Raw genomic sequence first — 14,062 nt, 5'->3', positions numbered from 1 at the left:
TTTTTCCGTTTTTCTCCGCTTCCCAAACTCCTATCTTACAGCCTCAGAGATGGTCCCTTTGCCTGGAAAATGAGTTGAAAACAAAACTTTTCCCTAGCTGGTCCTGCTGCTGAGAAGGCAGCTCTGTAGCTGATGTGGTGGACGGAGCATCTGAGAGAGGTGCCTTGGTCTCTTCTGGTCCTGCTCTGCGTTCTTGGAAAAAGGGGGCGGAGAGGAGACAGAAGACGAAGGGGCGGAGGTCACCCGCGCGCTCCATCCAGCCCGGGCTGCAAGCGCCGCCGCCAAGTGCGGAGCAAGCGCGGGGACCCGGCGCGCCTGGCAGTTTCCAATCCCGGGAAGCGCGCGGAGGGAAAGCCCCGAGGGACGCTTGCCAAAGCCGGTAGCGGGAGCACTAAACTGCGAGCGGAGTAACCTGCGGCGGCGTCTCCGTGAGGCTACACGCGGGATGGCATACAGAAGGGCGCGCTCTTCTGTTCCGGCGAGCGCCACCCCGGCGGCCCGGGATGCCAAGGTAACCACGCTTCCCTCTAGTGACTGGGTTCCCACGCGTCAGTGTCTGGATGTTCTGCCCCACCAAAGTTTAACCAGTCCGTCCTCTGGACACCCGGCGGTGGCTGCAGCTGGCTTTTCTTGGAGGGCATCTTAGCCTGTGCTTGGCAGCAAGTTTGGACCAGATTCCCGGAACTGGGGAGTCCTGGACTGGCCCGTTCTTATTCTGATCTGCGCGGATAGGGTCTAGGTACAAAGGGTCTCAGAGGAGGGGAGTGGGCAAAAGGAGAGATCTTCTCTCCGAGCACACACTTCGAGTCCTGCATCGGGGCCGGCTCAGGCCTTTGGCGCCCCCCACGGTGGGAGGGAAAAAAACCGGCACTCTGACGTTTGAGCAATCGCAGAAAGTTTCATCAAGTTAGGAGGTTTGGGGAGGATGTTGCAAGCGGAGGGGGCGGCAGGGTAGTAATGGGAGAAAATCGAGCTGTGAGTAAGATCTGGATGTGGCGGCCGCCCTCTGTGCAGCCCGGGCAGCGCGAGTGGGGCCGGTCCCAGGAAAGGCTGGCTCCAGATTCTCGGTCTCCGGGAAAGCTGCTCGGGAAACGCCAATCGAATTAGCTCGAGGCGGGGTGGCTGTGGTCGTGGGTGTCGAGTGTCTGTGACTCAAGCCTTTCCCCACTAGGAAGAGGGCGCCGAATAAAAACTACACAGTGGATGAAGGTTTAACTTAATCACCAGTACCTAGGCAGATGTGGACAGAGCAAGCACGGCCTGCCCCCTTCCCCATCTCGAACAAGGATCTCAGCACAGAAAACGTTCCTGTAGACTCAACGCTCTGCCTCTCAAGGGTCTGTGTGTGTGGTTTGCTGTTATTCGATTTAGGTTAAACAACTACAACAACTTATTCAGAAAAGTTCCATTTAAACATCCGTGAACTTGCTGACTACCCCCCTCCCTCCGACTCCCTCATCCACCCCCCACATTTGAAGATAATTATTGTATCTGCCTGATGTACAGGTTGCACTTACTTCATTTAAGGAGTGCTCTGCAGTTTGGAAATTAAGTTCATAAGAAAAAAAAAAAAAAACCCCATAAACTTAAAAAGGTTATCTAGTTGTTTAAATAGGCTATTACGATTTTTAAAACTTTACTGAGTTTAAATCTAATGTTGTTAATGATTTTGTAAATCTTAAGCATTTTGAAGTGTCGATGAAGTATCAGCAGAAGATATTTAGGAGGGGCCCATTTTCAGGTGGGCCACAGAGGTTAACCAAGAGATCTTAATTTTGGCAGCTTCATCACCTTGAAAATGAAATGTGGAACCTCAGGCAGATGTGTGTTGCTTTCAATATGATGCAACCTCGCTCATGATAGGCCAGATAAATCTGATTCCCACCACACCGTGCTGTGGTGCATCTGTCTTAAATGTCTGATGAGCAGTTATCTGGTGTTCATAATTCCTTTTTCTTTGTGCTACAGATGTCTGGATTGCAAGCCTGCACCGTTTTGAGAGGGAGATGACTTGAGTGACCGGCTGTTATCTCCACAACAATGTCCATGAACGATTCCAAACAGCCAGTGTCTCCTGCAGCTGGGCTCCTTTCAAACACAACCTGCCAGACGGAAAACCGGCTTTCAGTATTTTTTTCTATAATCTTCATGTCAGTGGGAATCTTATCAAACAGCCTTGCTATTGCCATTCTCATGAAGGCATATCAGAGATTTAGACAGAAATCCAAGGCCTCATTTTTGCTTTTGGCTAGTGGCCTGGTAATCACAGACTTCTTTGGCCACCTTATCAATGGAACAATAGCAGTATTTGTATATGCTTCTGATAAAGACTGGCTCCGCTTTGACCAATCAAATATACTTTGCAGTATTTTTGGTATCTGCATGGTATTCTCGGGTCTGTGCCCACTTTTTCTAGGCAGTGTGATGGCCATTGAACGCTGCATTGGAATCACCAAACCAATATTTCATTCTACAAAAATTACATCCAAACATGTGAAAATGATGTTGAGTGGCGTCTGCTTGTCTGCTATTTTTATAGCTTTGCTGCCCATCCTTGGGCTTCGAGACTACGAAATTCAAGCATCAAGAACCTGGTGTTTCTATAAAACAGAACACATCAAAGACTGGGAAGATAGATTTTATCTTCTACTTTTTTCTTTTCTGGGGCTCTTAGCTCTTGGTGTGTCATTCTTGTGCAACGCCATCACAGGAATTATACTTATAAGAGTTAAATTTAAAAGTCAGCAGCACAGACAAGGCAGGTCTCATCATTTTGAAATGGTCATCCAGCTCCTGGCTATAATGTGTGTTTCCTGTATTTGCTGGAGTCCGTTTCTGGTAAGAGCCTAATGTTTTGACCAGTTTCTGCTTTCTTCATTTTATCCACTTTCAGGATGAGGTTTGTTTTCTTTTTCAAAGTTGTTAGTTTTGATGGGAAACACTGGCCTGTTGTTTAAATGCTTCAGTTTATCTCTACTCAAAACCTATTTCAGCACTCTGTTCTGGTTTAGAATTAAGCTTTTCATGACACACATGGTTATTTTCCCGGAAGCCCTGAATTGACCTAAATATGTTGCTAAACAAATCTAACCATAATATTACCTGCTTTTAGTACAGTATAAATTAATTGTAACATAATTAATATATAATTATGATTAGTTTCTACAATGTGAAGAAAGACCAACTAGTTATAATACAACATGGATTTTAGTAAGTCTTGCACATTTTTAATTTGTAGAATGGACATATTAGCTATGTGGTTCTACTAAACATGGAATGACCAGAACTCAGCTTGCAAAAGAGGTGTTGTATTAATATATTAATACGGATATTTCAGATGAAAAAAGTCACTGGGAGATAGTGCAGCAAGAGGTATGATTGGCAGGACAGCCAGGAAATCTGGAAATCTGGTTTGGAATCTGGAGCAAATAGGGTTAGAAAGTGGTTGAATGCTAAAGTACTGGTCTGTTATTTATTTTCAAAGTTCCTTTATCATAATTTCATTCTGTTATTTTATTTCATTTTTTAAACCAGCAACCATATGTGACAGCTTGGTATTTTTATTTGGAAATGGAAGCTAAAATAAAGGAATTAGCAACAAACAAGTCATTCATATTACCTTCCAGGTAGAAGACAAAAAAAAATAATACTTAAGATTGATAAATATGAATTAAATCTCTCCAGTATTTTACTTTATGGTGAAAGGACTGCCAGAATGCCATGTAAGGGGGTAGGGGTGGGGGGACTTCTGTAGGGAGCTAGGGACAGCAAAGATTTTTAAAAAAATTCCTTTTTGTGTGATGATGGGGGAAATGACCTCATATCTGGAGATAGTAATACAAGTGATACAAAGGTAGAGGTGAGACAAAAGTAGAGGTAAGACAAAGGTAGAGGTAAGACAAGGTTGTAATGATAACAAGGTATCTACTTTGTATGGTAGAATGAAGGTGCTTGTTACCAGTGAAGTTCTCCTAGACTCCAAACAGGCCCATTGTCTTAATCTTTGTCAGTGGAGTTTAAATAAATAATCCAGATGATGCGGATGAACATAAAAATGTGTGAATGCTGTTAGTGAAGACAGATTCTATGATGGCATCAATTTAATTTTATGAAAGGATTGCTACTTTTCTAATATTTCTTTATTTCTCTTTATTTTATTGCCTGACAATTTGAATTTATCTTCTTGAATTGTTAAATCATTTAAATATTTTCTCATGTTGTTTCTGAATAGAAACAGAAGCCAAGTAGAGAGAAGGGGGGTCTGCCAATGACAAGTGAACATTTTGGCCCCTGCTTGTTGTCAGTATATGAGGCCTTAGGTGAAACCAAGCAAGGATCTGATCTGTGCTTGTAGTATAGCCCTTTGAATCTGAATAACAGGGACCAATTCTAACTCTTGGGATCACTTCAGTGTTCATTTTTGAGGAGTTTAATTTATGCCGATTGACCTAATAAAAAAAGGGCATTTTTTATTAGTTACATTTTGAAATAAAGTAGCTTTTCAAAATATATAGTGAGTTTGAGTACAATTGAAATTAATTTGAGTGTTGGAAAGGGAATATGGAAAAAGTGGGAAGAGAGATGGCTGAAAATGTTTAAAGAAAATTTCTAAATGATAATCATAGAACTGAAGAACATCTTAAACAACAAAACAGTGAACGAAATGAGAGACTCCTAATTTGGACAATTGAGGTGATTACTGGGGCTTTAGTTTTCATTTCTTCTGAGTTATCTTTACAGTTTTGTTTAGTTCTGTCTTTTGACTTTGAGAAAGAAATATGAGTGGTAGACTTACTACTGTAATTCAGTGAAAGGTAGCAAAATTTCAGACATTGCCATGGACATGCTGAATTTGTTTTTCTCTAATTTCCTTTTCTGAATTTTTGGTTTCCTTTACTGTTAGAATAGATATGACAATTTAATTCATATTCTGAACATACTTCCTAGTGGAAACATACTTTCATTTTCATGAAACATTTTCTGTGGTCTACTTTCTATTTAACTATTAATTATTGATAACATCTTGTTGCGACGCAGATATGTCAATACTTCTAAAATGCTTATTTTTAGTTTGAAATTTCTTTCTGGGTTAGACACATAATAAATGCACAAATAGCTGTTCATTGATTGATATTTTGTTTCAAGAATTTTTTATACTTTGGGGATTAAGTTAAGGTCATCAGACAAGTCTAGTTTGAACCTTAGTAAAAAATGCAGGCTCGAGAATACCAAAATAACACCCAACCCTACTACCTCAGTTGAAACATTACTCCTTTTTTTGTTTAAATGGCTAGGGGCAATTGCACAGATGTTAGTGACAGAGCCATCATTCTCCTGCCTACCTGAAATCAAGCTTCTAGTTTAAAAAAAAGGGCTATGATGGTGATAGCTTCCAGCTCAATGTCCTGCTTTACACCATGTGTCTTTTCTCAGTGATTGATACATTTGCATTTCTAGATTTGTAATTTAAATGAACATCTGCACACACTTTTTGGCCTGTTTTCACTGTCATTTTCAAGCCTCAAAGTGGAACAAAGGTACAGGTTCCTACACTAAAAGGAGGAAATAAGTTAAGTTACAGATGATGTCTGTACTTGAGAGGGTGTCTTTTACAAAACTTATCAAGGTTGTGACAATTTCTAGACTATTTAAATTTGTAGCTGATGACAAAGAGGATAGTTTCTTAGTTTTGTCAAATGAGTTTTAACCAGTACAAAGCTAAGATAGCATGATGCTTGTTGGACATCTCTTTTGTTTTAATGTGTTTTTAATTTCTCAAAGGGGGAAAAATATGTCTTTTAAGAAAAGGAGAGTTAGCAATGTAGTACAATCAAAATATTAGTTTAAAATTTATCTTGCTAATGACTTTAAAATTTTACAATATCTGGATTTTGCAGTTTTAAACATGGTTAATTCATATACATTTATTTAATTATAATCCTAACTGAAAAATGTGGGAAACTACAAAAGACACTTATTAGCTTATATTTCCATTTAGCAACAAATTAGTTCCAAAAGATCTTTGAAAGTCAAACAACAATTCTGTGTTTACTAGGTGAATCACTTTTCCTTAATAAACAAATCTTGAAGGCATTCTTTTGATGTTTTTATTGTGAAGGGGAAAAAGATATTTACTAGAAATTTCAAGTAACATTTTCTTGATATTCTTTGCTTATGTCTTTGTATGGGTCTTTTTTTTTTTAATGTTCCATTTCCAGAATACGTAACTCTAAAAGGAATTTATTATTATTGCTATGTATATTTTAGCAGTTTGGCAGAGCAATAAGTACTTGTTGACTGATTGACTGTAACTTAAGTAGTATGAATGTCAAAAGATTGGAAATGATTGACCAGAATGCAGATTTTGAGTTTTATAGGTAAGAGTTAAGCAAATAAGGAATCCAAACAGTAATTTTAAAATCTGTTCCCTAAGTCGGTAACTTCAGACTCATGACAGTATTAAACCTAAACTGTCTTTTACTAGAAGTCCATGCATTTATTTTACCTTCTCTTCAGGGATAGGGGATCATTTTGAATTGGGAAAATAAGTATACAAAGAGCAAAATGATGTCTTATGTGGTTGAGTTTACCCAAGAATTTGTGTTTTCTTGTATATGTAAAGTTTTAGTTTTAGTTTTCCAAGATTGGAACTCTTTTGCTGATATTTCTAGTAAATGTATCAAAATATCATTTGATCACTAAGGTGTTTGTCATATGAAGATCAAACAACTGGATGGCTACTGAAGTTTAGCTGAAATTACTAGAGGTATAGGCATCATACTGACCTGATCTTAGAGGGCTAATGGCAAATGATGGATGCGGCAGCATGACGTAATAGAACATTTTGACTATTGGTAAAGATTGTTTTTTTTTGAAAGGCTGATGGTCTTCATCATCATAGTTAAGACCTCTGTAACAGAAATCTGTGTATATTTTTTGTGAACTTGTCTCAACACCAAAAGGATGGGGAATGGATGTGCATTTAGTTTTAAATTAAAAGAACATATGAAAAAAATTTAAACATATAGATACGTAAATGTGAACATGTTTATATATATGTATTATTATATATACAAATTATTTCCCAAATTGAAACTATGAATTAACCAATCCACCATTGGAACTGATCACATCAGATGAGAGGGCTTTCTAATGGGTTGCCTTTTCAAATAAAATAAAATGATCCCTTTGCAATTTTACATCTGATTTTGGAAGGTATGTTTTTTTTTTTTGCTTATTTTAGAGGCAATATTGTCATAAATTGTTTTAGCTTGGTACTTTGTGAAGTACCTGCAGTTGCGTGAGTCACTTTTACAGTTTGATAATCAGAGACATCTCTCATTGATTCAGTTTCCAAGGAGAACCCTAACTAATACAGGCAGTGTACCTTTGGAATAGGGAAGCAGAAATAATGTCTGGAAAAAGGAATGACACCTGGGTTCTACTTATACGGAATTCTTAAATAACTCAGAAATATACAACTAAATATTAATATCCAGAAGGAAGGACATATTTTAGAGATGTATTTCTGTAGTTTAAATTATGGGAATTTAGGCTGCTTCTGCATTTGGGTGGGCATGGAGTCAATGGCGTGGGCTTGATGCCGTAGCTGGCAGAGGAGTGGTTCTGGGAGATTTGGGAGCACGTTCCTGACCCCGAGTCTGGGCATTTTCTTGCCTGGAACCCTTTCTTTCTGACTTCCACATGGCACGCTCCCTCATCTCCTTTCAGGTTGTTCGACTATCACTTGCTCAGCAAGGCCATCTGTCTAGACTATCTTTAAAAATACCCCCCTCCTCTCTTCCCTTTCTCTGCTTTATTTCTCTTCATAGTACCTAGCACTATCTGCTAACATAGTTCACATTTCTTTGTTCGCTTGGTCATTGTTTGACTTCTCCCTCTAGAACATGAGCTCTTTGAAGAATGGGACCGTGTTAATTGCCATATTCCGAGTATTCTGAGTTCCTAGATGATGCCAGGGTCAGTAAGTATTTGCTGAATGAATCTTACATAGAGACGGGCTCAGTGGCTGACTGCATTCCTTTGCACTTTGGACCCACTTACCAATGAGGTCAGGACCTGTAGATAGGCCTCCAGAATGCTTTTATTACTTTTAATTGTGGTTTGGGTTGGAGAAGTCTGAGGGAGGGAAAGTTTCTGTTCAGCATTCCTCAGGAGTTTCAGTTGGAAATAGTCTTGGAGAATTCTGTATATTCGAAAGTTTGAATTTGGGGCTAGCATTCCGGAGTTTTGTCGGCTTTCAGGGGAATTTCTTGGTTAAACTGGGATTGGTATTATTTTATTATTATGGCATTGCAATTATTTGTTTTCACATCAGTTTTCCCTTGTTAGTCTTAGTGGTCCTTGGGGACTATGTTTTGTTATTGGTTTGTGTTTTGGTTTCTACAAACATTGGGTCATTAAGCAATGTTTGTTGAATGAATAATGAGCCAAGTATTGAATGGGAAGTATGGAAGGTAGAAGAAAATATTAGGCAATATAAATCTGAATTAATTTTGCCTTATAACCTTTCAGACTGCCTTTCTCACTATAGTCACATTTTTTTTTCAAAATGTGCTTATTTATTTATTTATTTTTTACGTTTGCAGGAGTCATATTAGGGCAAAAGAAGAAAAAATTACTTTGAGTAGAGACTTGCAGACATCGCTTGTTCATTGCTGTAAAATAAAATGTCTATGATAAATGTTGAAATTTTTCTGAAACATGGGATTGCACATCAAGACTTGACCAGCTGAATGAATGTGTATACACACACACACACACACACACATATACACACAGACTCTCATATATATGGCAATTGGCTTTGCTAACGAGACTGACATTCTTAGTGGATACTATGGAGTCCCACCCAGAACTCCCTTGGGTGAGTCATAGTTGGGGAAATTTCTCTTTGCCAAAGACAGTTGCCATACCCATGGTTATGCCCTGTTCTTGGGGCAGGAGCAGTTTGTGTCCAGTGGCATGTGGATGTGAGAATACAAAGCAATGGGCCCCTTTCCTCATCTGTGACCTTTCTGAATGATCATCAAAACTTTAGAGCTCTCCAGGGGATCTGCTGAGGCCCTTGTTGCACTGCACTGTGCCTCAGCTATTTCTTCTGTCCAATCCTGCCTCCATTACTGCCCCATGTTTCCCAGTAAACTCCCTGTATGCAACTCTCTCTCTCTGAAGGTCTATTTCTTGCTGAGTCTGACTTATGACAATCTTCCAGAAATCCATTTGTTCATATATTACCTAAATATAAAGTATATCACTCTAGGTGTATAGTATGATTAAATAAATATATTGTGCTATTGTATAGGCCTCTGAAATTGAACTCATTTGAGTATTGCACCATCTCCCCGGATCCGTATAAGTGCATGATATAAAAATGCCCCCCCAAAAGTCCAATTAAAGGAAAAACACCGCTAGTTTGAGAATTTACAGAAAAATCTGTTACTATGATGTGCATAGTGGTTTGAAATAATTTGCAATTTTAAGTTCATTTACTCTTGGCAAAACATGACTTCCTGTTGTTAAGGAGAAAGACTTATAAAAGTCCCAAAGATATGGACATTGAGGTGGCACTTACAAAATATTAGTTGCATGATTTAAGTGTAAACAAATCAGGAACATGTGGATTAAATCTATACCCTCATGGATACAAACATCCTCTGGTTTAATGTATGTGGGGCTTTTTATTAAGTCTCCAAACTTTTGAAGAGCAGTTCAAGATGTTGATGTGCCCCAAATCTGTCAGGGTTGCCAAATTTAACTTTATTTGCTCAGACTTATCCATATGAGAGGTATATAAAATACATTCTACTTATACTTGTTTTGGAAGGCACTTATTAAGCTACACCAAATTTTACCTGGTATTTTAATGTCCTTTATTTGTATTCAGGGGGACTTTATGCAATAGGAGAAATTTGTCATTTGATATTTGTAAATATTACTTTCCAAGGCTTGTGTAAATTTGTCATTCCATTTGTCCTGGCTGTTAGGGTGCTAATGCCAGAGAGGAGTGGACACTATTGTGGCTTTGTACAGATGGGGAGTGAGTTTTTCTCACTGCTCCTCAGCTATTGAATCCCTAGATAAAATTCAGACTGTGGAATGTCTAAATGGAGTACAGCTGTGTTATGATGGTGAAGGAGACAGAGACAGTTAGATAAAAGGAGTTATCTTAGTTTCTCATGCATTGCTGCAGACCAAGTCTTCCCTTTAGAATCGGGGAGTTGTTCAGAGTACAGGCTGAAGACATGATTCCCAGCCCCACCACCTCTTAGCTATGGCCATGGAATTACTCTTAGCTAATTTTAAACCTCTGTGAACAATTATAATGATATAAATCTAATGGTACTTACTCAGAGGTACAATTAGGTTAAATGATTTGACCTCCCTCAAATCTCATGAATGATTGGCACATCGTAAATGCTCAATAAAACTGAAAAATACTCAAAAAGTCTATTGCTATTATTCCCATCTACCATCCCAATTAAAGATAGTCATCTAGGCATAGGTTGGATTTTTCCATTTCTCCTCCATTAAGAAGGGCTGTGGTGGAGAGGAAAATGTGAGCTCAAAGTGTCAAAAAAATTTCTTGGACATTTTCATTTGAAGTTTCAGATTATTGCTCCTTATTTCACTGTCTCATCACAGTAAAGATGTGGCCTGCTATTCCTTTGCATCTTATTCAAATAATAATCAGAATATTATAATAATTATAAAGCATTAATTTATAAATAATTGTCATCAAGTAAAAAATAATGAAAATGATCAAGACCATTATATGTAAGGCCCTATGCTCAGGTTTGTGAGTGGTGCCAAGGAGTAGAAGATAGAGCTCTTTCCTCAAGCTGGAATAAGTCACATACTAAAAGCTTTTGGAGAGTCAGTATAGTGTATGGATTCAGAGCCTTGGTTAAAGTCCTACTTCTTCCACTTCCTGTTTATGTGACCTTAATCTGCAAATCAATTTCCTCATATGTTGAATAGGTATAGTAATAGTACCTACCTCATAGCATTGTTTTGAGGGTTAGATAAATTAATATATGTGAAGTACTTAAAATAGAGTCTGACATAGTGAGTACCATATGTTTTAGTTACTGTGCTATTACACTATATAATTATTTTTGCTTTTACTGCTAAGTAATAATGTTATAGTTAATTGCCGGCCAATAATTTTGTTGATGACATGATCAAAAGCACTATATAGTTATTAAATGAAAGGGTGCTGTGAAAGGGAGCTGTCACTTTTGGTTTGGTGATCCAAAATAATTATTTGTTCTTTTATTTGATGAGTATTTATGAAGTCCCTAACACGTGTCAGGCACTGTTCTGGATGCTGGAATAATAATCTCTGTGAATTAAATTTTCCAGTTGATGGAACATGTATAGTAGGAAAATTAAATTATGTAATAAATATATGAACTTAAAAATTAGTTATTTTGTACTTATTTTTCTGTTATGATAGAGAAAACAGGTCAGGATATCAAAGAGAAATAAATGTTTATTGGTGAAATGAAGCATTAGAAAATCCACTAAATTTTCTAGCTTTTAATATTTAATTTATTCATAAGTATTTTATTCTTTTTGATGCTGTTGCAAATAGAATTAATTTCTTAGTTTCCTTTTTGGATTATTCATTTCTAGTGCATAGAAGTACAACTATTTTTGTGTGTTGATATTATATCCCACAAGTTTGCTGAATTTCTTTATTAGCACTAATAGTTTTTTTTTGTAGATTCTTAAGGATTTTCTATATATAAGATAGTGTCATCTGTAAATATAGTTTATTTCTTTCTTTTCAGTTTGGATGACTTTTATTTCTTTTTCTTGCCTATTTGCTCTGGCTAGAACTTCCAGTACAATGTTGAATGGAAGAGGTAAAAGTGAGCATCCTTATTTTGTTCCTGATCTTAGAGGGAAAGCTTTCAATCTTTCACCATTGAATATGATGTTAGCTGTGGGTTTTCCATATATACCCTTCTTCATATTGAGGAAGTTCCCTTCTATTCTTAGTTTACTGAGTGTTCTAGTTTGCTAATGCTGCTGGAATGCAAAACACCAGAGATGGATTGGCTTTTATAAAAGGGTGTTTATTTGGTTACACAGTTACAGTCTTAAGGCCATAAAGTGTCCAAGGTAACACATCAGCAATCGGGTACCTTCGCTGGAGGATGGCCAGTGGTGTCCGGAAAACCTCTGTTAGCTGGGAAGGCACTTTCTGGTTTCAAAATGGCTTTCTCCCAGGATGTTCCTCTCTAGGCTGCAGTTCCTTGAAAATGTCACTCTTAGTTGCACTTGGGATATTTGTCCTCTCTCACCTTCCCTGGAGCAAGAGTCTGCTTTCAACAGCCATCTTCAAAATGTCCCTCTTCTGCAGCTCCTGTGCTTTGTTCAAAGTGTCCCTCTTGGCTGTAGCTCCTCTTCAAAATATCGCTCACAGCTACACTGAGTTCTCCTTGTCCGTCAGCTCATTTATATGGCTCCAGTGACTGAATTTAGACCCACCCTGAATGGGTGGGGTTACAGCTCCATGGAAATTATCCAATCAGAGTCATCACCCACAGTTGGGTGGGGCACATCTCCATGGAAACACTCAAAGAATTCCGATCTAATCAGCACTAAAATGTCTGCCCCACAAGATTGCATCAAAGAATATGGCTTTTTTTGGGGGACATAATACATTTAAACTGGCACACTGAGTATTTTTATTATGAATGGTACTGGATTTTTGTCAAATGCTTTTTTTTTTTTTTTTTGGCATCAATTGACATAATCAAGGGATGGTTTTCCTTCATTCTGTTAATGTGATATATTACACTGTTACATTGATTGATTTTCATGTGTTGGATCAATGTTGCATTCCTGGGATAAATCCCACTGAATGATGATGTATAATTCTTTTAATATGCTGCCATATTTGGTAAGCTAGTATTTTGTTCAGGATTTTTGCACCTATATTCAAAAGGGCTATTGGTGTGTAGTTTTCTTTTCATCTAATGTCTTTATCTGGGTTCATTATAAGGGTAACTTTAGCCTCATGAAATGAGCTAGGCAGTGTCCTCTCCCTTTTTTTTTTTTTTTTTTTTTTTAAGAAGAGTTAGACTGTTTAGTAGAATTCACCAGTGAAGCCATGTGGATCTGGGCTTTTCACTATTGGGAGATATTGATTACTGATACAATGTCTTTATTTGTGATGGGTCTGTTCATGTTTTCTATTTCTTCTTTGGTCAGTTTTGGTAGTTTGTGTGTTTCTAGGAAATTGTCTGATTCATCAAGGTTATCTAATTTGTTGGTGTATATTTGTCCATAGTATTCTCTTATGAACCTTTTTGTTTCTGTAAAATCAGTAGCAATGCCCCAACTTTCCTTTTGGATTTTAGTAATTTGAATCTTTTTCTTTTTTCCTTTGTTCAGTCTAATTAAAGTTTTGTCAATTTTGTTGTTTTCAAAAAATCAATTTTGGCTTCATTGATCTTTCTCTACTGTTTTTCTATTCTCTATTTCATTTATCTCTGCTCCAATCTGTATTATTTCCTTCTTTTTGCTAATTGCGGTTTAGTTTACTTTTATTTTTTCTAGTTCTTTAAGGTATTAAAGTCAGGCTACTGATTGATATTTTTCTTCTTTTTTAAAAGTTAGATGTTTATAGCTATAAGTTTATTACACTGTTTTCATTGCTCCATAAGTTATGGTATGTTATTTTTCATTTTCATTGGTCTTGAAATATTTTCTAGTTTTCTTTGGGATTTCTTCTTTGACCCATTCTTTGTTCAAGAATGTGTTAACTTCCACGTATTTGTGTATTTTCCAGTTTTCCTGATTTCTAGTTTCATTCCATTGTGGTAAGAGAAGACAGTTTGTATGGTTTCAATCTTTTAACATTTATTAAGTCGTATTTTGATTTATTAAGTTTATTCAGCCTAACATATGGTCAATCCTGGAGAATGTTCCAAATGCACTTGGGAAGAATGTATTTTGTACTCTTGCTAGGTGGAGTGTGCTATATATGTCTGTAATGTCCAGTTGGTTTATAGTGTTCATGTCCTCT

The 14,062-nt window shown here is 37.4% G+C and overlaps 1 protein-coding gene across 5 annotated transcripts in view; it reads left to right on the top strand.

The window, feature by feature from the left end:
- The first annotated feature begins 242 nt into the window (after positions 1 to 242).
- Positions 243 to 14,062, top strand: part of PTGFR (prostaglandin F receptor) — a 147,814-nt gene continuing 133,994 nt past the window's right edge. For 3 of the 5 annotated variants that reach the window (XM_037826837.1, XM_037826833.1, XM_037826836.1), the window contains exons 1-2: positions 243 to 511; positions 1,969 to 2,838. In XM_037826837.1, coding sequence (XP_037682765.1) covers positions 2,041 to 2,838 — 798 coding nt within the window. In that variant the 5' untranslated portion in view covers positions 243 to 511; positions 1,969 to 2,040. Of the gene's footprint in view, positions 512 to 671; positions 740 to 1,186; positions 1,338 to 1,968; positions 2,839 to 14,062 lie in introns of those variants that run through there. The other 2 variants (XM_037826835.1, XM_037826834.1) reach the window with 2 other exon arrangements.

This window comes from Choloepus didactylus, chromosome 2 (genome assembly GCF_015220235.1).
Source record: "Choloepus didactylus isolate mChoDid1 chromosome 2, mChoDid1.pri, whole genome shotgun sequence".
In the NCBI taxonomy this organism is placed as follows: Eukaryota; Metazoa; Chordata; class Mammalia; order Pilosa; family Megalonychidae; genus Choloepus; species Choloepus didactylus.
This window is presented reverse-complemented; position numbering and strand designations above follow the sequence as displayed.